The sequence below is a fragment of the Olea europaea genome, chromosome 1, assembly GCF_002742605.1.
Source record: "Olea europaea var. sylvestris chromosome 1, O_europaea_v1, whole genome shotgun sequence".
In the NCBI taxonomy this organism is placed as follows: domain Eukaryota; kingdom Viridiplantae; phylum Streptophyta; class Magnoliopsida; order Lamiales; family Oleaceae; genus Olea; species Olea europaea.
The window spans coordinates 5,858,389-5,883,066 of NC_036237.1; the positions used below are offsets into that span (position 1 = coordinate 5,858,389).

Consider the following 24,678-nt stretch of genomic DNA (forward strand, 5'->3'; position numbering starts at 1 on the left):
ATTCATTATGTTAATAGTCAAAACACTCGTGTTCCTCTAGAGCCTTTAATAAGATGTGCATAACCCGATATTATAATTACCTTAATTTCTTTTATTTTATTTCTCGTTCACATAGAAATGGTAAATTCAACTAAATATTTAACATACTACATATACCAACGTAGGTAAAATGAGAAGTATTTCCTATCTTTACTTTCTCAAATTTATATAAATCCAAATTATTTTGGATCAATATAATGCAAATGGACATTCATATAGAGAATGATCAATGTAACATCCACATATGTGTCTAATGACCATTAGAGTTCATCTCTATTCAATGAATGGAAATGTCCAAACGTCACATACCAACAGGTGCGGTCACCATCATTGGTACTCAAGATGTTGTGTTTGGGGTCCAAAATATGGAAGAAAAAAGTATTTACACGACTCTACCACCCAGTCAATTCTGTTATACTTAATCCCTCTTTCTCAACAAATAAGTACTTGGCCCACTAAAATCCTACATAGTGGAGAGATCGTTGGAGAGGTGACAAAACTCTGTACTTTTCATTATTCAATGAATAAATTTTAACAATTCAAATTAATTGAAACCAAAATTTAACGACCAAAATTAGAATACTACCGTAAACAATGACCCCTAAATTATAAGGCTTTAATGGGAGTTATAATATGAATATAATATACTCCCCTAGAGTAAGTAAAAAAGTCTTATGGACTTCTAGATAATACCAACAATGCATTTTCTTTTTTTCAAAAAATGAAGCTCAAACAAGGCTAAATTATCTAAGATCCAAATTTCACCTCAACATGGAGTGCAACCACATAATGAGAATAAAGTACATAAGCTAGAGACAACAAAGATCATAGGTTAACAACAAAAACTATTGCACAATGGATACACACACAAAATCAGCTGCATTGCTCCAAAATCACACATGCCACCAAAATTGCATGTGATATACTTGTAATGGTGTGTTTAATAGCACCAAACTTGCACGTGAATCATATATGATGTATTTATAATTGCGTATCTAATAGCACGTGCGTCACACATGATGTATTTTTAAGTACGTATTTTAGAGCGTGAATGTATTTTATAGATAAACAATCTTAGCTCATGTTTTGGCTCCAATAAAATATTTTATTTTGTTTTTTGAAAACAAAAAGTGCTTTCGAGTAGTGATTTTTTAGAGAACGCATGGTTAAAAATTAAGAAAAAAATTTAAATTCATATATAATATTATTTTATATGAGAATATATGATTGAAAATGAATTTTTGAAAAACGAAGTCTAAACTGAGTTCTTGTTTGATAGGCATTTTGATAATTGATTTTTTGATCGTTAGAGATAAAGTGGGTTCTACCCGTAAGAGAAAAATTCAAAAATAACGGTTGTAATAGTGAAATACTAATAAAAAATTGATTTTAATTGACTTTTTAGCTGTATCAAACAAGTTGGCTTAAGCCTAAATTCATTAAAAAAAATAAATTAATTAATTAACTTTTTTAAGTGTTACGTTTGACAAAATGGGAAAGTCGCTGGCCAAACACGCAGACAAAACGTGTTACGTTCCTCTCACGTGCGGTAGGAATTAGTTTTTACATAATGAATAGACTGCGTACCTTTCTCTCTCATACTCACACACCCACTCTGCTCGCATACAGATACACTTTTCTCTGCTTCCAAGGGTTTCGATCTCTCTGTAAATTTTATTCCACCGACCTCAGATTACAAATGGAATTCGAAATCCAGGGTTTGTTAAATTTGTAATGAATTAATCTCCTTTCTCTATCATCATTTTTGCTCGTTCAATTCGAAATCTTTGAAGATCTGTATTAACGAAAATTAAAATTCAAAATTGGAGGTAATCATTGGAGTTGGGCCATTTGAAGGGTCTGTTTGATGATTAGAGAAGCTCTCAAACATTTATAAAATATTGACTGGTCAAGTTTAAGGGGTTGAGAGAGATGGACGTGGATTTCAATGGTGACGTGGCGAGTCTTGATGCTGAAATGCTGCAGCTGCCGGATGTGTCTCCTTTGGCTATTAAAGCTAACCCTCACGTGGCCGAGAAGCTTTTTGATCAATGGCTTTCGCTCCCTGATACCGTATCTCTGGTAATTTTTGGTCATTTTATTTAGTTATTAATTGCCTATGAATGTATCATAGAACTTGAAAGAGACAGACTCCAAAAGCTAGCCATTGAGTTTGGGGAACCCAACCTATGCAAAGGAAGCACGTACTTCCGACTTGGGATTCAGGTGCCCATGCACCGCAATGGCAACTATGACAGAATGATCGATACTGTTGTTATTACACATATGCTGTGAATCTGTGTGTTTAAGTGGAGTTTCTTGTTTGTTTTGCCTGTTTATTCATTGTGTTGGTTGTAAATTGGTTTTGTAGATGAGGATAAATAACGAAAAGGACTAAGCATGGATTTAAATGATTGGTGATTTTTAACCCACAGTGTTGCTTGGACACAGCGGTCAATTCTGCAGAAGTTGCGAAACGGAACCAAAACCAAGTATTGGTACTTGAGAGCATATATTCTGAATTTTGTTTACCAGAAAAGTGTTCTTTTCTGTTTGCATTATGGAGAAATTACTTATTTGGAGAAAAAAATATGGTTAGTAGATTTGGAGAAGATCAATAAGGAAAGATATAGGATACAAGCAGAGTACAAAACATTGCAGGATATACTAAGATGACAAATGTAAGGGGTCTGTAATTTATATCAGCAATAATGGCAAAATGTAACAATGTTGTTCCGATCAAGATTCGATTTACAGAATTTAATGACTTGCCAATTAAAGCAAATTCTTACACGTGGTTCCACGTGCACATTTTTTTTGTCTCTTCAGAACTACTTTTCACTCATAGAGCATGATTCTTTGAGCCTGTATGGAGTACTCGCTACCTGGCATAAGAAATTTGTTAAAGTTACTTCTTGATTGGAATGAGATAATAGGATTGCCTGAACACTGGTTCCGCTTATCGGTGTTTAACTTAGCCTTAAATAGACCGTTACTGTATTATTGTATGTATAGTTTTGTTGGTAAATACAACTTAATGAAACTTGATACATGTAGAGCTTGGAGAACCTAATCATTAAGTGGTAATATACTGACATCTCCAAAAGAGGAGAATTTGAAAGCTTGGCACTTGCAATAATTAATTTCGTAATCATTATTCCTATCTTCTAAGAAGTAGACCACAATGCAAGGCGAACATGTATTTCTGTACCTCACCACAGAGCATGGTGCAATGTGCTAATTTATTATATGAGAAAGAATCTAAACTGATGGTGTAATGTGTCCTCGCTAGTCTAAATAGAGTACATTTAGCACTCATGGGCTTCTATTGGGATGGGCTTCATATTCCTGGAACGTGCCCTATTTTTTTAATGAAAGTTTAAATGCAATTTGCGCCTCTTTCCTTCCTTCCTTGCTTCCTTTATAGTTGAAAGAATTACTAGAGCCCATCAAATTTAAAATGAGCGAAATCATTGAAAATTATAAACAGATGGCGTATAGACGGCCAATGGGTGACATCAGGGTTGTCCTAGAGAAGGGTAAGCTCTATGGTAGAACGGGCTGATCGAGAAGCATGCATTTACATTAAAGATTAGAATGCCATAACCTGCTCGAATAGGCCAATAAAGAAAGATATGGAATTCGTTGGAGTGGAAGGTTGCATGGGGTTGCAGCAAGAGAGGCTTAAGTTCTCATAATATGGTTATGTCACTAAATTGTATTGGATGAATTATAGAGTTTGATGGACTTGCTGGCCAAATAGTATCGTTCTTCTTGTATCTTGATTTTACTTCTTTTCTGTTTCTTCCCTCTCTTCCCTTTTAACATACGAATCACGCCTACAAAAAAGAGCTCAACATCAACTAACCATGCAGCTTAAGGTGACATGTACGATATCCTATTTGAATGTAATAGCAGTACATTGTATGGTGAGGCTCAAAATCACAATTCTGTGATAAAGATACTTTGAAGATTTAAAACCTTGGCTTCTAAATATCTAAAGATAATCCATGTGAATATCTTGATGTTGCGTTCAAGATGGCTATATATGGGCTGCTTTAATGTGTTTAATGCTGATACGGTACTTATTACGTTCTTCAAATAGCTTGCTGGTTATGTAAATTGCTTTTCGACAAGTTTGAGAAATGTATATGCCCAGTTATTGTAGATGCAATTCGTATTAGGCTCTAAAGTATTATGCAACTTATACATTTTCTTCTAAATTTTGCACTATTGACATATGCTGATACTGAAAAGGTGCAGGTGGCATCTTAGATGTCTTACATCGATTCTATTGCAATTTTTAACATCAGTGTGATAGTCTTAAGTTAATGTTCCTTTCTTCCCAATATGTTGAAAAGAAATTTATCTTCAATATTATTGACATTTGCAAGTAGAAGGCAATTGCCGCAATTCACTAGTTGTTTCTTGTGATATTGGACCCGTCCTTTAACAACTACCTAACTGTGAACTACAGGTAAAATCTTTGCTCATTAATGCTAAGGCAGGTGGCCCATTGAATGTCTCTGGGACATCATCTGGTACAAATGCTACAGCAAGCAACACATTGCCATCAATGTTTACTGCTGTAAGTACTCCTCCACTTTCACCAAGAAGCTCAGCGGGCTCTCCCCGGGTAATGAAACAGAGAGCAGGCCCATCTGCTTTAGGATCTCCCCTGAAATTAGTGAACGAGCCTGTAAAAGAGCTTATACCTCAGGTTAGACATTTTTTTGTATGATCTCTCATAGATTTCCATATTCATTATGGCTGTGGACTATGGTTCTGGGTTTGCAGTTTTTGTTTGCTAATGCTGTAATGATTGCAGTTCTATTTTCAAAATGGTTGTCCTCCGCCAAGTGAATTAAAAGAACGGTGCTTGTTTAGAATCAATCAATTTTTTCATGGTCACGTGGACGGACTCCAAATGAATGGTGGGAGTTACAACATATTCATACATTCAGGATTCTTTAGTTATTATAGAACAGACACATGCAAAATTTAAGCTCTATAAACTATCTCAATTTGTTAATTGAACTTATTTTCCATGGGATATCAGAATTTAAACCAGTTACTAAGGAAATTTGCAAGGTTCCGTCGTTCTTCTCCACTGCGCTTTTTAGAAAGATTGACTCTGATAGCACTGGAGTTGTGACCAGGTATGTGTATTCTCCTCGTATTATTGAGTTGTCTTATCGAAATATATGCCATCATGATTTTTAATTTATTTCTCTCCCAAATGCACTAAAATGAGAAAAGATCAACTTTACACAGGTAATTTAATCAAGAAAAATATGAATATTACTGCAGGCTCAACTTCTTTAAATATGAAAATGTTGGATTGTGTGCTGTTTATTTATAGCCTGTTTGGCAAAGATTTTTTAAAGCTCATTTTTTTCCAAATTCATATTAAACCATACATTTTTCCAAAAAAATAGTTTTGCACGTGAACCCATAGTTCCCCTTACATTTTAACCACACATTCTTGGAAATATCACTTTTCACAAAAAGTATTCTCAAAAAATCTATATTAAACAGGCTCTTAATTTCATAGTTGTATTTAAGCGAAGTCAGAATCAGGTAACAAGATTCCGCCTTGACGGTCTTGTAAAACCATTAACATTTAGTATTTTTTTTTGCAAAAAGGCTCAGTTATCCTTCTTTGAACTACAAATACTTCACAAGCATGACTTGTTTAATAATGTGCTCTGAAATGGTAGGTTTTAGAACACATTTATCCTGTAAAAGTTTGAGCAAGTGCATGTATTATAGATATATTTCTGCTGTAAGTTGATCTTGTTTCTCTGTGTTTGCTTCTGTGTTCTCAGAATCTCTTTTAATTGTGCATGCATTGTATAAAATTAGTATTTGATTTTCTGGTAGAATAGGCCACCTTTCTGTATTAGTACAATGTCCTGTTATCATGTAAATTATTAGATTTTGCATGTGCTGGAGCCAAGGTTATCATTATGAGGTGGTTGATGTACTTGAAGTTGATGGAGAATGCTATATTAGGTGTGTGAGTTATAGAATTTTATTCTTTTTGTCTAGAACTTTATTATTATATAGTTCAACAAAGGCACTGAGAGTGGGAATTTGAGACCTGTATGTGGATGAGAATGGAAAAGAGAGAAGGCAGGGAAACAATCAGATAGGTCTCCCTTAACTTAGTGTAAAGTTCTTAGAGAAAAGTGAATGGGAAAGACTTCGGTTAGGAATTTATTGTCCACAAGATGGAAAGTCTTAAGGGTTCTTATAATACCTTCTTTTTCTGTTTATTTATTTCATTAGAGCTTGGACTCTTGGATAATTGGGGAAGGTCTAGGGAACATTCATCTGTTCGATGATATTTGCTTAGTCTTTCAGGTGAAATTGATTTTTGTTGGAAGTGAGTCTGTTCTTAATCTCTTGGCAATTTGATGTAATCTTCCTTTGCAACTTAGACTCAGAAAAATGAAAATTTTTCATGGTTTTGAATGTAATGTACATAAGGTATGTTAAAATTGTGAGATAATCTGAGTAAAAGGAAAAAGGTTGGAAACAATTTTCTAGCAATTAAAAGGCTTAAAGCATAAAACTACTGTAAATAGTCTCAATGCTATGCCAAGGCCCAAATCCAAAGTCAAAATTATGACAGATAATTTTTAAGAACAAGATTCCTCAAGTACTTGTTGGGTTCTAACTGCACCTCTGACCCGTAGGTCAATACTTGGCCATGATGAGGCAAAAATAGTAATATATATTAGTGCATGAAATTTCTCAAGCTGCATAAACTAGCAGCTAAGTAGAAAATCACATGATTGAGTAGACTAAATCTAATAGCTTAGCAAATCCTATATCCAATTTAAGGAAGCTAAATCTAGCTTTTACTGTATCAGTTTCAATTGGAACTGATGATTTCTACTTTCAACCTTATTAATGCTTTTGAGTAATATTGGTTAGGTTAGATTAATGTACTCTTACTTTTGTCTATAACTACACATACAGGGATGCATTTGTCAATTATTGGATTAACGGCAACATGTTGACTAAAGATATACCAATGCAGATATACACAATCTTGAAGCAGCCGGATCTAAAATTCTTGAGTCAGGTTATAAGACAAGCAAAATGCTCTTTCATGCAACTTCTAGTTTAATGATTTTTATAATCCCTCTTCTTATTTTCGCAATACTCATCAACTTGATAATAGGACGACTTCAAACCTGTGCTTCGAGAACTTTTAGCTACTCATCCGGGATTGGAGTTCTTACAGAGTACACCTGAATTTCAAGAACGATATGGTATATTCTATGTTATTTACTCGACTTTACTTGCAATGTTTATCCTTGTATTTTGTTTGCTTTGCTAATTGTTTATATTAAGTGGCTGATTTTTCGTTGTTATTGCCATTATTGCAAAAGAAAATATTGGAAAATTTATATTTTGAGACAAACATACATAGAATACAACCGCATGTATAGTGTATATAAGACTGCCATTAGGCTTAGAGATGTTACATTTATGAGAAATCTCAACTTTTTAACTCCCTTATTCTTATTTAATAAATCTCTTGTAGTTATCTCAACAATATCATTATGTTGAAGGGTATCAAAACTCAGTTCCAGAAAATACATATGCTCTAATTTATTCTTTAGGCTTTGCCTTTTAACTTTATAGGTATGTTTAAATCACACATAATCTTAGCACTTTCCATTTCCACATATTCTACTCCTATACTTATGAGTATGTTTGGCTAAGCTTAAAAAGTTTCTTATAATTAACAAAATAAGTTTTAAAATAAATGATACTTTCAAATTAGTAAATTTTTACTTCTTTTAATTAAAAGGAAGTCATCTAAGCATGTTTGAAAACAAAATGTTACTTGAAAGTAACTTTTACTTGTATTTAAGCCTATCCAACATGCCAAGTCATTATTATTTATATAACCCAACTTGAATTTTAGTTACTCATTAAGGCAAGACGATCCTCTTAGCAACTCAAAAAGCCCTAACTTACTAGTTACCCCCCTTAGTTTCATCATCTAGTCATTAGGTTTGAAACCTACAATGGAACTCATAGTTAAAAAATTTTCTTTGTCAACTTCCTTCCTACAAATTTAAAAAAAATCATACAATTCTAAATAACTTGCATGTTTGCGTGTGCATCTGACTGGTGGATTTAGAAAACCTCTCGATTTGACTAGGTTACAGGTGTGCTTTTGGTAATATTGACTGCATCCTCCTACGTTGGCCGTTCCCATTGATTCCTACATATTGGAACAAAAACAATTCTTTTATGAGGCTAGGGATGAATTGAAAAATGAATAATGCCTGGGCATAGGTCGACTGTCTTGCATTTGTTTAGCAGTTAGCTGTTTTCCCCATTTATCCATCATTGTAGTCTGTAGACAATCCAGTCTATATTATATAAAATATTATAATGGAATTAGACATATTTAATGATGTGATGCAAACTATGAATCACCTTGAATTACATAAGGGTTAAAATATTTGATGTCAATATGGCACGAACTACTCAAACAAGAATTTTTGGTAAGCAAAGAGTTCAAACATTCTCAACCAAGAAACACTGAATTCTCTTTCGGATAGGCGATGAAAAGAAGGAATTCACACCAGTAGACTTGAAAGATATGACGCGATCAATTTGACCAGACACTCACCATTTATTTTCATTGTTCAAGTCTTTAACAACCCAAAAAATTACTGTTCACCTCTTTGCAAGGGTCAATCTCTTGTTTGCCAAAAATTATTTTTTCATAAAAATATGAGACACCTCGTGGCATTTTGATATGTATCTGAGACGTGTAAGATTGTGTTCATTCAGTGTAAGAATTTCATAAAAGAATACAAAAAATTAGGATATCCGAGACCTGTTTTCACATCTTTCTTTCCCATTTTAAATGTTAAAAGATTTTATTGTCAGGAGGCACATGTTGAGTTGGTTGACTGCCAGCATGAATATTTTTCTGACTTCGTTTGCCCATTACTGTTTGAGTTTAGTACCAACATTGTGCGAGTTAAGAATCCTTACATTCCTTTGTTGAAATTAACAGTTACAATTTATTGTGTTGGCCAGCTGAAACTGTGATATACAGAATATTTTACTATGTGAATAGATCGGGCAATGGTCGGCTTACCCTCAGGGAGCTAAGACGTTCAAACTTAATAGCTGCAATGCAACATGCTGATGAAGAAGAGGATATCAACAAAGTCTTGCGGTAAATAGAGCAGCTCATTACTGGTCTCTAGGGAATGCTTGTTTATTTTCACAAGGGATAATGAATTCTACCGTAGCTTGGAGTTCCTACATGGTGATAAGACTGTCAGTAGAATGTCATAGGATTGCTTTTTAAAAAGTGGAAAAAGTCTTGTTTGACTAGTTCACATATAGAATTAAATTTCTTGTTTTACTCAAAGATAAAAAAAATACGGCATAGTAACCTTATGCATGGTTTCGATTAAACTAAATAAATGGACATACCGAGATACGTTAATTTATCTTGGAGTATTACATTTATATGTTGCATTCTTATTTCATATTAACATAGATCCATATTGATCCCCATCGTCTTCTGATTCCATTCTCCCTTTTGTTGCAGGTACTTCTCTTATGAACATTTTTATGTGATATATTGTAAGTTTTGGGAGCTGGATACAGATCATGATTTTCTAATCGATAAAGAGAACCTCATTAGATATGGTAATCATGCACTCACCTACAGGATTGTTGATAGAATATTCTCTCAGGTTTGTCTTATGTAATTATTTTTTAGAAAAGCCAAATTCCCTACTCCTATCAAGAAAAATGATCTATTTGTTATTTAATGCTTCCTCCACCGCTTTTAATGTAAAATCTTTCATATTTGACTTAGATTCCCAGAAAGTTTACCAGTAAGATTGAAGGAAAGATGGGATATGAAGATTTTGTTTACTTCATATTGTCAGAAGAGGATAAGTCATCTGAGCCTAGTCTTGAGTATTGGTATGTCTATTGCTTGATTTATGAAATTAAAAAAACATTTTGCCACTGTCAAGCCTTATAGACTGGTACATTTGAATTTTCTTTCTGCTGTGATCTAATTGACCAGCTAACCAAAGAAGAAACTTATGTTTCAATTCTAAAATTAATGTTCGAGAGAGAATGAATTGACACTGAGTTTTAGAATTTTTAATTGCTAATGTGCTGGTCTTCAAAGTGGAGAAAATGGTAATGCCTAGCTCTTACGGTGTTGAGCTTTGGGATCAGGAAATTATTTTAAACTGATTCACTTTCGAGCCTGAACATGTTTGTAGTTCCCTGCCCTGCACTCCCAACACCGATCATACTCACGGGAGATTGAGAAATTGAGGGAGTAAATTCTGGCTTGGTTTTCATTTGGAGAGTGTGACCGATTTTCTCCCCGAGTTTCCAATAGGGGCTGGGAAAATGTCTGAATGATTTATATGGCTAGACATTTGATTATAGTTTCTGTTGGATTTCTTGGAATTATGGTAAAAATTATGAATGTTCATCATTTCCACACATATTATTGGTTCATGTTCACATTGGCTGCTCGGAGGATGGGGCCCGAGCGATAGGAAGTAGCTTTCTCTTACTAACAGGAACAAGTACATATTATTGTATGCACAGTAGTATAAGTCCAGAAAGTCTTTGAGCTTTCCCATCCCGCGCTTTCTTGATTTTTTCAGGGGCCCAGAACGCTAAAAGGTGGGGGAGAAGGAAGCCGAACCCAAGGATTGCGAATATGCTTGACTGAGATTCCAAGCAAGCGACCTGGGCCTAAAAGACTGCTTCTTGAACACATGAATATGAAATTGCTCCCGAGTCCGCGCTAATTCGGTTCGGATAGACTTCATTCAAGAATGCCGCCGCCCTTGGAATCAATAAGAAAACAAGTGCTAAGTTTCAGATCAGTGAATAACCCAATAGAAAAGAATGCATCTCCGACAAAGAGTCACTTTCTTATTTTATGTTTGATAAAAGTAGATCGAATTTCATGCAACAATTAATGAAACTGACGTCAGACAAGCAGGACGCGGGACCACGCGCTGTCACGCACCGGAGAGAGATCGGCTGAACAGCTGGGTTGGTTTGGCTATTCTTTTCTATTGAAAAGGAGTCAGCTGTCTGCGCGAGTCACCTTCTTCTAGGCTCCGCTGGACGAAGGTCTACGTTGCCACGATATTGTTCTATGGAAGCGGGCGGTTAGAAGCTCGGCCTGGTTTTTTTGGTGTCGTAGGGGAGGGATCAAGCGTACAAGTGTAGTTTAGTGGGATTGACTTCTAAAGACAGGAATTCTTTTTCATCTCTCCTGTATAAGTCGACGTCTTAACCTGACTTCCTGAGCTCAGTTGATTGTTGAAGCAGTAGCTCTGGATCGAGAGCTGGAACGAAGCTAGCTTGGTTGATCAACAAGACAATAGAGAAGCTAGAACATGCTAAGCTCGCGCCGCAATAACCCGACAGTCGTGTTTGTCCGATATGCATGTGTTAAGCAGATGAATCTTCTTATTGCAGGCTTGAGCCAATTCGAACCATGAATTCCATCTATCCGGAATCTTTCTTGCTTTCCCGGAAGGCTATTCCCCGATCCTCTACTTGCATGATCGTCTAGCCTAAGGACTGCAGCTTCTTCTGTAACAGCCTTTTTCAACCTCCCCTCGGGAAGTACGGTAAGAGGAATAGCCTATCTTCTATCTAGCCTTGAGCCCGGTTACCAAGGAACCATGCATAGCGCTGAATAGGGAGCCGCCGAATACACCAGCTAAACTATCCGGGTTGGTACAGTTGAAGTTGGTTCCGTAGATGTAGATCGGTTCAACAAAGTAATCTCATAAAGAAGCGAAGGTAGCATCACTGTACCCACTAGTGCCGCGTAAGTCATCGGGACATCCAGCCCAATCAGCATCTGAATATGCACTAAGTTTACCAACTATACTCCAGGCTCGTTTAAAGAAAGTTGAAAATGATGAGGAAATTGATGAAGCCTATACTGCTTTCATTAGCCATGCACAAAATATTCAATGCTGAAGCTAAATTTTCTATGGTGGAGAAAGATGCATATATCCTAGGTTGTGAATTGAAGCTTTTTGGGTATGAACGAGATGGAAGAACCAATGTAAGATAGACAGACCGGATTCCAGTGTTAAGTATTTCCCCTACGAGCGAAGGAAAAGAAATGCTTTTTTTCAAGCAAGTCAGGGAAGGAAGAAACTTCACTGCAGGGTAAGGCTAGCAGGACAGTTCACTGCTCGGATCCAGGTTATACAGTTTGGTCTTTGATGGCTCGGATCGGCTAAGTCCATTGATCTGGTAGGCTAGGCTAAGAGATCGGAAAAGATGGGCGTTAGACCAGTTTAAGTGAGTGGAAGTGAAGCGAATTCACTCAATCAAAGATTTTTCCTTCATTCACCCCGTTCGAAAAGACCTTTGAACTTACAACAACTTCGATTCTTTCTTTTCTTTAGAACTTCGCTTTCTCCTGAACCTGCGGGTGGTGCTGACTTCCATTCAACCCGCCTTCAAAATGAGAGATAGGCCTTTAGCAAGGAGATATCGCACGGAAAGCCGGACTATACATTACACGAGTTGTCTAAATGCCGGCTCTAGCCATTTCGAGTCACTCCTAAGTGCACTACCGAAATTGGGAGGATTCATAAATCTCATGGAACATTTTTCAAACTTATTTTCGGTATGTAGATAGATTCAAATGGGGCAAAAATTGACTTGTTTAAAGCCGATTAAATACTAGCTTAGAACTACTTACATAGGTGACAGTAAGGTTTACCATTGCCTGTTCTATCTTCAGACAAGGCATGACAAAAGTTCTTAGTAGAGAAGCTTTTAAATGGAAAAATATCATTGTGGAGTAAGTAGAATAATGTTGAAATGAAATTCTTGGTCAAACTAGCTGGTTAAGAGCACGCCTGGTCATCCTACTCGTGGAAAATAAGTGAAAAATAATAAACATTTTCATTGAGTACAGTGTTTCAGGAGTATAGAAATTTTTTTTCCCTGAGATTGATTACCGTTGTCTACGTGCACAATACTCCCTCACCATTAATTCATAGCTTATGTAGGTTGCCTTAACACAGTTATGTTAACAAGATTGCGACTTCCATTCTTCAAAATTGTGTAACGTGAACTTAAAACAGTCTAAACCTTTCAAGAGCATTAGCTTTCCCCTCCCATTAGATAAAATTCTTCGTAAACCGTAAAGGAACTGTTAGTTCTGCAAACAATTCCATTAAAGGAAAAAAATAAGCATGGACACATTTGAAGAAGTCTTCCAACAACAGGATATTGATTTCCAATTTTCCAGATCAGTAACAATACTCAACTGAAGATGACGATCATTATATCACGATATACCACTGAATCCTCCAAAACATTCAAACCTTCCAGGAGAAACAGAAGAGAGTGAAAGAGAAGAGAGGAACAAAGAGAAATCTGAGAGGAGTCGGAGCTCAAAACTGATCGAAATTTTGATTTAACATTCAAGTTGCTCTATACAAACTGAAGCCCTATAGGGTAAAGAATTTAAATCTAAGGAAGAAAAGAGTTAAAGAAGCCAGACATTCAAAGACTAGTTTTACATCATTCTTCGCATTCTGATGTTGCAGCCTCTAATCTTTTGCAATTGTTTATCTTTCACTGCCACTAATCCTTGATATCTTCATTAAACTGCCGAGCATAACCGGGATTTTTCGCAGCAACAGGCTTTTTATGTTTCTTGTCTTTTGCTCTCTTCGCTTTCATCCTACGTTTTTTCTCATTTGCATCAACCCATGCATAGTCAGATGGTATGTAAAAAGGGTCAATATCATCTCTGAAACTGCGATTTTCACTTAATTGTTCCCCACGGCTTCCCTTCATCCATGAAATCCATGATGTGGAACCTTCAAAGTCCTTAGATTTGGCATCTTGGAAATGTACGGGACTGGAGAGAGGGGTCGAAAACTCCTCCATTGGCTGAAGCTCCTCAAACTTTGTAAATGTCGCTAGGACCCGAATGGTTGGGACAATTGGGATGGCAATCTGCGGAATACATATTTATCAGTCACAATAGTACCCAAAGATCCAAGATAGCAATAAGTACTTTGAGCAGGCTATGTCAATGTTTTCAAATGCATTAGAAAAAGAGGTGATTATTTTGAACTGTTAAGGCATCAAGTTATGGAACAAAAGGATAAAATTCGTGCTCAAAATTACGTGAGATGTACATCACCAGCAATTGAATCTATTGGCAGTTTTAACCAATATAATGTCAACTCATATTTGAAATGCTAAATAATCTTAACTAGGATAATCAACGAGATGAATCTTCTCTAATCACTATTTTTTCATACATGTCCAATGTAAGGAGTGAGTAAATGGAGATAAAAGAACTCTTTGAAGATTTGGACATTGGCACATACTGTAATGATTACTAACAAATTATGGATGATGTGGAGAAAAATAACAGAAAAATCAAAATTTAATTCTCAAGAAACTCCCAACATAGACAAAAGGAAAGAACGGTTAAATCTATGTGTAATCCACGTTTTCTTGTGACCGGGCAAGATCTATTACTGAATCGGTCTACACCTCCTGAAGTAGTGATTATTTGGTTCATGCTTTCAGTGCATGAAGCAAATTTGACTTTCAACAGTAAACCTTTGCTTGCTTAATAGGAGATAAATATAATTAAAGATACTCTATATATTCTGATAAAGGTAATTGTACAGAAGAGGCCTGAAGACAGCGGCGAAGATATGTTAGGAATATATGTCTTGTTGCAAACAATACAATAACGCGTTGGAGTTTTATTTACTATAATATGGCACTAACAAATTGATTTATGAGCAAACAAAAATCAACGAATGCATGAAGATATGTAAAGTAAGAGTAACTTTAGTAGATGTAAGAGCCTTATATTTATCAATGATGGAATCCACCTTTATAAACGTACAGACAAAGATAATAAATAAAAAATATCTGTTAGGCTGGATACTGTTGCTTAAATAAGATTTGATGTTGTCTTAAAGTCTGGTTGGCACATGCAATTAGGATTTTGCTCCAATCAATCAAATTTCATTGAAATAGAAAGAAAAAGGGCAAAATCCCCAGACTAGACATATACCACATGAAAATATATACAATCAAGTTTCAATCACAGTGAAAAATTACATCCGAACCCAATACAAGTAGGGCTGGACTGTTAACTCCAAAAGAAGAGGGAATTTTTTGGTGCTTTTCAACTTCCATAAGAATATTCAACATCCTGATTTTATCAAAAATCCACTAAAACCTGATTTTAATCTCCACCAAACAGGGTTAAGTAAACTAATTTTAAGATACTCATACTCTATAATTGTGCTACATGAACTTGAAGGTAAGGAAAAAAGAAAATAAATGAGTGCATTTTTAATTTTTACGTTATGAAGAAAAATGATATCAGAGACTGCATATGTTACTTTATCAGTGAAATATCTGGTTTTTGCTTCTTGGAAAATGTGTACTTAATGCTTGGGGATGGTTACTGTAAATGACACATTGCTCTCTTAGCCAAGAACAAGGGGAAAACTCTGTGCACGGAGAATTACAGATTAGCTGAATTAATTTCATGAGATGATGAACAGCTAACACTTGTAGAAAATTATAAGCACAAGCCAAACTGCAAATATTACAAGAACAGCACATTAGAAGCAACAAAGATGGGAGACACTGCGGGTAGGAAAGAAAATAGATAACAAAAACAGAAAAAAGGTGCAACTGACAATGAACCAATCAAAAAAAAAAGACAGGAACATCATCAAGAGCAATAAGGGACATGACCGGTAAGTACCTTGACCGGAAAGGTGCCAGGAGGAAATTTAGTAGTCAAAACCTCTCTTAGTCTCCTAACAGCTTTTACCTTGTTAGCCAGTATATCAAGTAAAGGCAAGAGTTCGTCTGTTTTCAAAGGAAAATCTGGTGTCAACCACAAAACTGGTCTTAGACCTTTCTTATACTCGCTCTCATTCTTTGACCCACTAGGGGCCCCTTTCTTCTTTTTCTTCTTGCTGCGTTTGTCGTTGGATTTTTTAAAGTTCCCAATATCTTCCCTGAGAAATTCAGACGATGATAGGCTACTTTCATTGAGCCACTGCTTTCTATCATCTGGTGCCAACGTCAAGAATTTTTTCCGAATCTTTAAATCATCAGGATCATCTCCTGTATTTTTCAAACCTTTCTTGCTCCAACCGAACCAACTTTTCTCTTCTTTCATAGCAACATTTGATTCACAAGATTCAAATGAATGCCCATTATAATTTTCACGTCTATCCTGAAAATCAGATTCCTCATCATTCTCCAGACCATCGGAGTTCCCCTTGTGAAAAGCAGAATCTAACTGCATTCTTTCCTCAGCAGTTAAAACATCACTATATTCATCATGTCCAACACCATTTGCTATTCTATCATCATCATTCACCGCAAAAAGCTCCTCATCAGTCATAGCACCAGGAACTCGCCTTGACTTCACGCTCAATGACACGTGAAGCATATCATAAACCTTGGCCTTCCAAGCTCCAACTGACTCAGTCCTCTCCTGTCGTCTCCAATTCAAATGTGGAACAAACTCAGCTTGAGTAACATCAATTCCTGGCCTGTACATATTAGTTCGAGACATGCAAGCCACTTCACGGGCAACTGCAGCTTCTGATGGTTGAACTCCAGCTCCCTCAAAAGCATTTGTGATTTCTTTCTTCTTATGGGAGAGAACTATCAAAGAACCAGGAGGCAAAGATCTATTTCCACCTTCCCAAAAATAGCCCTCTCCAAAGAAGAGAAAAGTTTGATCAGACCGTTGGATATGGAAACCATCAAACCCAGCAAGAGTCATATCTGCACGGAGATTAGAACCGCGTTTCCATATCCTGTAAGTGTCTGAGGGAGCAATCCTACCAATAAATGGTATCACTGAGCTCTCAAAATGGAAGGATATCTCCATGTAAAAGTCACGAATCCGAGCTGCAGAGGCCACAATCCTAGGAAGTCTACGGCACCATTTGGCCCAGGCAAGAGGCTGGTAGTGTCTTGCAATGATCATAGCAATATTCTCCTCCCTAGCACACACTGCTTCCTGAAGTGCACTCCATCCATTTTCATTCTGAAGACTCCAATCAGCACCTGCTGACATTAAAATCTCTGCAGAAGTTGCATCATTAAGCCTCACCGCAAGGTGCAAAGGGGTTTCCCTGCCTGGTACATCCCGCCTATCAATTACTGCACATACAGCATCAGCATCCTTTTCAGCAGCCAAAGACTCAGTCTCTGTATTCACCTCTCCTGCCTTGGCCAGTCGAGGAAGGGAAGCAACAATCCCTTTCAGAACAACATGGTCACGCTGCAAGACTGCCAAATGTGCAGGACTGTGTGCATATTTTGACACATCTTCCATGGCCTTTCTTCTTTCCTCCACTTTGTATACCTTTTTTCCCTTTAATCAATGCAAATAGATTTCAATTTCTCCCACACTCCTTCTGAAATGCACCTCTAAAAGATCTTGATATTATAATGCAGATCGTTTTAGCCTTTAACTACAAAATTCAGACTTTTCACTAAAATGATCATTTGACATTGCAAGTTTAAAACTCACATTGTGATATACACAAGACCCCATCAAATATTGATGCCAATTCCGAAAGCTGCATTTCAAGAAAGTAAACAGAAACGGCCAAAACATTAAAAAGCGGGAAATTAGCATAACACATCATCCGGCCCTACTTCTGCGTACACATCAATTAAACTTGAGGGAAAAAAGAAACAGAATAAAAAAAACGCAATCAAGTACGCTGCTCGCGCGTATAATCGTTAAAAATATAGAAAATTACCCGATATACTAAAGGTGATCTAGTTTCGATCAGAATCTTGAATGCGATGCACTCAGTTTTGCGCCACTCTCTTTCCCTCTCCCGTCCCCCCCTCTCTCTCTACATATATATACACACACACGCTCTTTATTGTTTTGGTGAGATTTGAGAGGGGATCATGTTTCAGGTTCGCGGTTGATTTGTTATTTTGGTTGCCTGGAAAGGGATTTAGACGTTTGCCCTTCCTCTGGAGATATATTACGAATCTAACATCTAAATATTTTAATTGACCTTTTTCTTTATTCAAACATTTTATCCTATAATTTTTAATTCTTTTATCTTTATTTTTTTGGTTCAATTTTCTAGACAAGTAGCAAGTTCAGTTAAATTTAGAGCATGTTTGAGAGTGATTTTGATAATTGATTTTTTGACCGCTAGGAGAAAAGTAGGGTCCACCTGTGGAAAAAGAAGTCAAATATAACGGCTAAAATAATGAAATAACGGTCAAAAAATCAATTTTTTAGATGAAAAAATCGCTCCCAAACAGGCCTTTAGATCATGGTTTGAAAAGAAAAAATTACCTATAGTTAACTCTGTTTACAAACAAGCAAATTACTTTTTATTGGCATATTTTCGAAAACAAAATATATAAATATATATTACCCTTGTTTGATAGAAATTAAAAATAAATTTTTAATAAAAATTGATGAAATATGTGATTAAAATTGATGGTTAAATTAAAATCTAAATTTTTAATAAGTAGCTCATCACCCTTTTACCACCATTCGCTTGCAAGAATCATATCGGAAAAAAAGGTTTAAGATTCTCGAAACAACTATGTGCAAGATTTTGTTCTTGCAAACAAATTGTAGAAGGCTGATAAGGTCGAATCCACAGGTATAGTTTTTTTTTTTTAACTACTTTATTAATTTATATAAGGCAATGGCGGTGACCCAGCCGTCCACGAAACAAAATTTATTTTTTCTGAATTATTTTCTGCAAGGTAATGGTGGTGCCATAGCCATCCACGACACAATCTTATTCGTGGAGGTGGCGTTTTCCACGAGGACAACCAATTCAAGTCACGGGTTGAAGTGACTGTTTAAATCCCTGTTAGTGCCCCTATTTGATTAGCATCTCTCATCCATCCATACGTAGTTTGTTTTATCTTAGAAAATGATTATCATGTCACCCATTACCCATCTGCACATCAAGATTTGATATTAATCCATTGACGTACAAATCAATGTAAATGTAAATGTAAATATAAAGACTACTACTTTTCTTCATCTTCATTGTGTTCAACCCCTTTCACGACCATTATTTGGGAAGAAAAAATAATAAAAATAATAATATTCTATATTTTCATTTTCAATTATATATTCACATGATAAAATATTCTGTATGTAAAACCAAAACATTTCCCATCTTTTTTACCCAAACATTCTCCTAAAAATAACTACTCAAAACATTGTTTTTTACCAAATAGTGATCGTCAAATAGGAGATTATTGTAATACAAACATCAATTGCTATGCATTCGAAGGCACGATGAGAAGCCGTGCCACTGAGAAAAACCAGGGCCTAGATGAGAAATTTGGCAACACTTACTTTCTGATCGTCGGGGACGAGAGCGAGCAAGCTTTCAAAGGAAATGTTGGCAATGATCAGCAGGGAAAAGTACGAGTCTATTCATCATAATATTGGGTATGACTGAATAATAATGAACACCCTGACCAATAAGGAGTTTGGCTATGTGTACACCAGTATACAGGCCCTCTCACAATGGGAGCCCGCAATTTTTTTATTCGGCACAAGACCACCCCCACAAAATTGTGAGGTGATAAAACGGCCAGATGCGATTGACTTCTTTATGTGACGGAACTAATTTGCAAAGCCAACAAGACAAGGTGCTGCTAAACCCTTCATTCTTCGGTGTACAAATAGCAAAACCCAACCAATAACAATCCAGAAATGGAGAAAAAAACAGACCATGAGAAGCAATTATAAAAAATCTGGATATACTACCCAGCAAGCACCTATTAAGAAATAGAAACTTGGAAAAGAAATCATTACCCTTCGTCTGCAATCTGTAATCAGCAAGAATGTCACTTGGTCACGGAATGATAACAAAATAATTTCACGAAGCAAGTCTTTAGCAATCTAGAATAGTTTCTCCAAAGAAAGAAGATAATCCAATTAGTTATGGTACAAACTGCAAAATACGATAAATCCACATACAAAGGTTTCACATATCCCGAGCAAATATAGTCCCTAGATCAAATAAACCACTCAACAAATTATACCACAAGTTCAGACGATAGTGAATTCAGACATACTTGGTTAATCTCAAACTATTCACTGCCCCTCGGAGATCCATGATTTTCATCATCATCAACAGGGCTTCCACTGTCCCTAGGGCTAAAGCTGCGATTGCGACCATTTTCTTCAATGGGACTCCTCTCCTCAACATCATCATCCTCGGGGCTCCTGTTCCTTCTATTTGGACTCCTGCTATAGTCTGATCCATTGGCAGCCTTACCATCTCTTGGCGATGGCGTACCCCTCTTTCTAGGGCTTTGCTCAGCTTTTGGGCTGTGGGCCCTTCCCTTGGATGGAGATGGTGAGGTCTTATGCCGCCTCCTTGACCCTCCCTCCCCACGTTCAATACCGCGATCCCTCTTTGGGGGTGGTGATCTGGATCGGCTGCAAAGAATTATGACAAACAGTGTCATTTTGTATACACAGCTAAGCACAAACCATAAAACAAATATCTGCACATGTTAAAACACTTTAAATGGGCACATTTTGCACTATTTCTGCAAGAGCAGAACACGCTTATAAATTCATCCTTGTTAGCCTGATAATACAAGCTCACTTGAGACTAACTCCGCTTTCTGCTAAACATTTGAATTCCATCAGCGCTACAAAGTACAGACAAGACCACATTGATTTTTGAGAAAAATATTATACAGCTATATATTGTATATTTATTTTTAATACTTCAATTGTCAAAAAACTATCACTATTTTATCATTGATTTTGAATTTTTGTTATAAAATCTCCTGAATTTGAGGAGTGGCTTTTTGTTGTATTGTATTACTAGCCAACAATATAAAAATATGAATGTAGCGAGTGCACATTATAAATGCAGAACAATTTTTCTAATAGTAAATAATTTCCCTAACTTCATACTCTAGAATTTACAAAATGGGATTTCTCACGTCAGTGATGCGTGAAGGACAAGTCTGTCACCAGTCAGCCAATCAACAAAACTCAATAAGGAGCAAGTCCCATAAGGAAAAGTTGAAGTGATAAAGAAATAAATCCCATGATTAGAAATATTAAAATGTTAGACATGAAAATCAAACCACAAGATCAGTTCCAGATAAGCACATATCCTCAAATCTCCACCACTACAAACTTCCAGCATTGTTGCGAGGACAAAATAATAAGATAACTCCTCAAAATAATAGCAACCATGCAACATTACCTGTTGTGAAGTGTGGGGCTCAGAGAATAATAGAATGTGGATTTCAAAAGAACATAAGTATAAAGAAAAATTTCATGTGCAGAGAAGTGAGTGTAGAGGTTGGGTGGAACCTGCGACTAGGACTCCTACTATAACCACGGCTCCGGCTCCGGCTCCGACTTCTACCGCGTCGAGGAGATGGTGAGCGGGAGTAACTCCGTCCATGTCTGTTGCAAGAAACATTTTAACTCACTGAAGAATATTAAATTTTTTCAAATCCATGAAAGCTGGAAAAGTAGTGAGGAACAAAAAGCCCAATTTACATACCTAACTTTCTTGGGACTGTTTGGACAATTCTTTTCTATATGACCTCGCTCCCCACAGTGATAACATTTGTTCTTCCAATCTCCAGCCTTGCAATCTCGAGCCCAGTGTCCCTCAATTCCACAATTGAAGCAGCGTCCTGTTCCTGGTGCAGGACCTCTTCCAAGATATTCCCGTGACCCACCTGGACCACGTGGTACCTAAATTGCAAGTTAAACCTATTTTAATAATACATCATAAGCCCACAACCATCAAGTCAAAAGACAGGTACCAAAATAAAGGATCGTGTAAAAAAAAGAAGAAGAAAACACCATTTAATATTTTCATAAATATTTTCACAGGTTCATAAATAAGAATCCAAAGTACGGAAAGCTAGAAGTTAACAAAAATTATTAGTACTGCATTTTTTTTTAATATTTGTATTGATTTGCATTCGACCAAGGCAAATCGGCCTAGAATATAATGATCCCAGAAACAACTTCAGATAACATACTACCACTACTCCAAAAACATATTAAATGAACATGCGATAAAATGCCTTCCGGATCTTTCCAGAACTCAGCATCAACTCATGTAAACCCCATAATTCTGAAAGAGTAAGCAGACTCCCTTCCGTTTTTGGAACATCAGATAACATGCCTAGTGATTGTGAAAAACGAGGCAACTCCTAGGAAGTATTTGAAAGGATTTTTAAGCGTCATTTTTGAATTATAGAGGGCTTAATGAGTGGTCAGGAAACTATATGAGTAATTCGCAATGAACTGCTTCACACGTTTCTTGTGTGAGGTTTTCTATCGTAAATTGCACCATGCAAATTGCAAATATGAAAACAAATTGTATCCATAACGTTTGCAGTGATTACGTTCATAACGATAAAAGTCTGTAAATTCAACAAACTTCATAAAAAAAAATCCAGAACAGTGAATGAACAACTCCAATGCAGCTTACCCCCTTTGCAAATTCAACTATAATACGACTCCCATCAACATCCCGTCCATCTAACGCATATCTCGCATCATCAGCATCTCGAGGATCACTAAAGTCCTGTGTGAGAAGTGCAAAAGGAAAGTGGAAAAGAAGATAATATTCACAGAGTACATATGCATGAGGACAGATTTGTATTGTGTAAAACAATAAGAACATAACTGCATACCACAAATGCATAGTCACGCTTCATATCCACATCACGTACTCTGCGTAAATGGTGGCCAGAAACAACAAGGGCATCAAGACATTAGAACTAACGGCTTCATACTTTTCCCTCAAAGATGAATTAAACACCACTTTGGTTGTTGGAATTCCCATCAAAAAAACACGCAATAACACTATCATAAGAATTGCCAAAGCCCCTAAAATACTGCACGAATATTGACCAAATCCACCAAGGGGTACACCTCTCACCATAGACCTCCAGGTTGGGCAACAAACCCAGAAACCTTCAGAAACATTATTCAAGTTAAAATCACCAAAACATGGGCCAATTTCTCTCAAAATACTTCATTTTAAATAGAAAAGGTAAATCGATGATGGACCAAAAGGTCTTTCCAATGGTTCTTGTTCCCCGAGGGACGCCTTCATGCAGACTCATCACAGAAATGACCACTGCCAACTACATATCGTAAATGGGGCGAAGAATTGTACAGAAATCAAGATAGCAGAGAAACATATAGGTAACACAAAGTATTCTCAGTTGTTAAAAAAAATAAAGATCTCTACCACGGTTATATTTCTTAAATATTAGCCAGTGGAAAAGGAATGACCTTCCGTATCTGCTAAAGACGTCCTCTAGATCACGTGATCGTGTCCTCGATGACAAATGCCCAACATAGAGTCGTGTTGAATTACCATGGCGATCATCATAACGAGGCATCTTAAATTTCCCTACAATAGACTCGAAAGCATTCTCATTTCATTACAGACCTTCCAAAAAGCCCTGTGTAATCAATCAACTAGCCAGCTAAATAAATATTATGTGCACATCAGTGTAAAATAAATTTCTCCATTACCAAAGAGTACATGAATATATAATAATACATTCCGTGAATTAAGTACCTATCTGAACTCCAGAAAATTTGACTAAGCATAACTGGTTAATGAAAAAAGGTCTTCCACCAACAATTAACATGATTCTTACTCTTAAATACATAGTAGTGCAAATAAGCCCATTTAATTAAATTCCTAAGCTCCCATTTGGTAGCAATTTTTCAAACCAAAAAATAAAATTTTTTTTTTTTTAACCATTATTTCACTATTCCAGGCATATTTTTTACTTATTCACTAACTGGTGGAATCCATTTTTCTCGGTCAAAAAATCAATTTTCATAATCCCTACCAGTTCCTAAGCAAAATCAGGACTTTTAACTTACGGATTTAACAGATACCGGTAAAATAAATATGTTACGACCAAAGAAATATGAGCAATCAGAAAAGAAAATACAGGCAAAAATGAGCCAACCCACCTCCAGTTATCAACTCAGTGGCTTTTCAAAAGTAATCAAACTGGTTCTTAATTAAAAAATAAAATGCGCAAACTTCTAGACTCTCTACGCAAGAACTAAGAAATGAAAATCTCAAGGAAGAATAAGCATTGAAAAATGAGAGATCTGATCGAAAATTTCAACGAAATAATATGAAGATATAATCATCCACATCCACATCCACATCCACATCCACACTCATCAAGCAGAGAGAGAGAGAGAGGGAGAAGAGTAGGGCGTACCTGAAGCCGTAAACCCTAAGTCTGAAATTGGGGTTTCTTTCGGTGCAAGAGAAGGAAGAGGATAACGAATCTCTAATTATTTATACACGACTAGATTTTTAAAACAAGGCATGACTCACGCGGAGAGAATGAGTATAAAACCAAATTAAATAAATACTCCTCCAACTACATGGTTACTACCTCTAACTTTCGAAGTTCAAAAACTTTCAAATATTTTCGATTTTACATAAATATAGCATATTTGATGTAGATTTTTTGAAAATAAATTTTGTAAAAATGTTTTTTTTT

General features: G+C 36.2%; 4 protein-coding genes across 9 annotated transcripts in view; 2 read left to right on the top strand and 2 right to left on the bottom strand.

The window, feature by feature from the left end:
- The first annotated feature begins 1,625 nt into the window (after nt 1–1,625).
- Nucleotides 1,626–10,568, top strand: LOC111383211 (serine/threonine protein phosphatase 2A regulatory subunit B''beta-like). 4 transcript variants are annotated; one of them, XM_023007318.1, is made up of 11 exons: nt 1,626–1,770; nt 1,869–2,121; nt 4,517–4,759; nt 4,868–4,973; nt 5,099–5,198; nt 5,977–6,054; nt 7,027–7,132; nt 7,232–7,322; nt 9,118–9,259; nt 9,641–9,788; nt 9,914–10,568. In XM_023007318.1, exons 2-11 carry the CDS (start codon nt 1,972–1,974, stop codon nt 10,082–10,084), a joined length of 1,335 nt encoding a protein of 444 aa, XP_022863086.1. In that variant the 5' UTR covers nt 1,626–1,770; nt 1,869–1,971; the 3' UTR covers nt 10,085–10,568. The 4 variants fall into 4 exon arrangements, with proteins under 4 accessions (XP_022863086.1, XP_022863145.1, XP_022863217.1 ...); XM_023007377.1 differs by having other exon boundaries at nt 1,626–1,757; XM_023007518.1 differs by lacking the exons at nt 1,626–1,770; nt 1,869–2,121 and adding an exon at nt 2,455–2,537.
- Nucleotides 10,569–13,382: 2,814 nt separating this feature from the next.
- Nucleotides 13,383–18,130, bottom strand: LOC111383463 (ankyrin repeat domain-containing protein 13C-like). The gene is made up of 4 exons (XM_023007608.1): nt 17,898–18,130; nt 17,663–17,711; nt 15,869–17,559; nt 13,383–14,079 (listed from the first exon to the last, which is right to left on the bottom strand). The coding sequence occupies exons 3-4, from the start codon at nt 17,462–17,464 to the stop codon at nt 13,702–13,704; spliced, it is 1,974 nt and encodes a 657-aa protein (XP_022863376.1). The 5' UTR covers nt 17,465–17,559; nt 17,663–17,711; nt 17,898–18,130; the 3' UTR covers nt 13,383–13,701.
- A 1,883-nt stretch (nt 18,131–20,013) lies between these two features.
- Nucleotides 20,014–24,533, bottom strand: LOC111383552 (serine/arginine-rich splicing factor RS2Z33-like). 3 transcript variants are annotated; one of them, XM_023007699.1, is made up of 7 exons: nt 24,391–24,533; nt 23,432–23,552; nt 22,825–22,864; nt 22,620–22,715; nt 21,675–21,871; nt 21,479–21,574; nt 20,014–20,581 (listed from the first exon to the last, which is right to left on the bottom strand). In XM_023007699.1, the coding sequence occupies exons 2-7, from the start codon at nt 23,539–23,541 to the stop codon at nt 20,230–20,232; spliced, it is 891 nt and encodes a 296-aa protein (XP_022863467.1). In that variant the 5' UTR covers nt 23,542–23,552; nt 24,391–24,533; the 3' UTR covers nt 20,014–20,229. The 3 variants fall into 3 exon arrangements, with proteins under 3 accessions (XP_022863467.1, XP_022863523.1, XP_022863592.1); XM_023007755.1 differs by lacking the exon at nt 24,391–24,533 and having other exon boundaries at nt 23,432–23,572; XM_023007824.1 differs by lacking the exon at nt 24,391–24,533 and having other exon boundaries at nt 22,825–23,107.
- LOC111403605 (ABC transporter B family member 20-like) overlaps nt 24,066–24,678 on the top strand; it is a 1,991-nt gene continuing 1,378 nt past the window's right edge. Inside the window, exon 1 of the mRNA XM_023032177.1 lies at nt 24,066–24,161. Within this exon, the coding sequence (XP_022887945.1) occupies nt 24,066–24,161 (96 nt within the window). The remainder of the gene's footprint in view (nt 24,162–24,678) is intronic.

Bases quoted from the DNA above. Each gene is read 5' to 3' on its own strand.
- LOC111383211 (XM_023007318.1), top strand. From the start codon at position 1,972: ATGGACGTGGATTTCAATGGTGACGTGGCGAGTCTTGATGCTGAAATG. The intron at 5,199-5,976 runs GTATGTGTATTC...GTAAATTATTAG, and splicing joins AGCACTGGAGTTGTGACCAG to ATTTTGCATGTGCTGGAGCC. The intron at 6,055-7,026 runs GTGTGTGAGTTA...CTACACATACAG, and splicing joins GATGGAGAATGCTATATTAG to GGATGCATTTGTCAATTATT.
- LOC111383463 (XM_023007608.1), bottom strand. From the start codon at position 17,464: ATGGAAGATGTGTCAAAATATGCACACAGTCCTGCACATTTGGCAGTC. The intron at 14,080-15,868 runs GTACTTACCGGT...TGTATTCCGCAG, and splicing joins CTGGCACCTTTCCGGTCAAG to ATTGCCATCCCAATTGTCCC.
- LOC111383552 (XM_023007699.1), bottom strand. From the start codon at position 23,541: ATGCCTCGTTATGATGATCGCCATGGTAATTCAACACGACTCTATGTT. The intron at 21,872-22,619 runs GTAAGCTGCATT...CTTGCAATTTAG, and splicing joins TAGTTGAATTTGCAAAGGGG to GTACCACGTGGTCCAGGTGG. The intron at 20,582-21,478 runs GTTCCACCCAAC...AATTCTTTGCAG, and splicing joins AGTAGGAGTCCTAGTCGCAG to CCGATCCAGATCACCACCCC.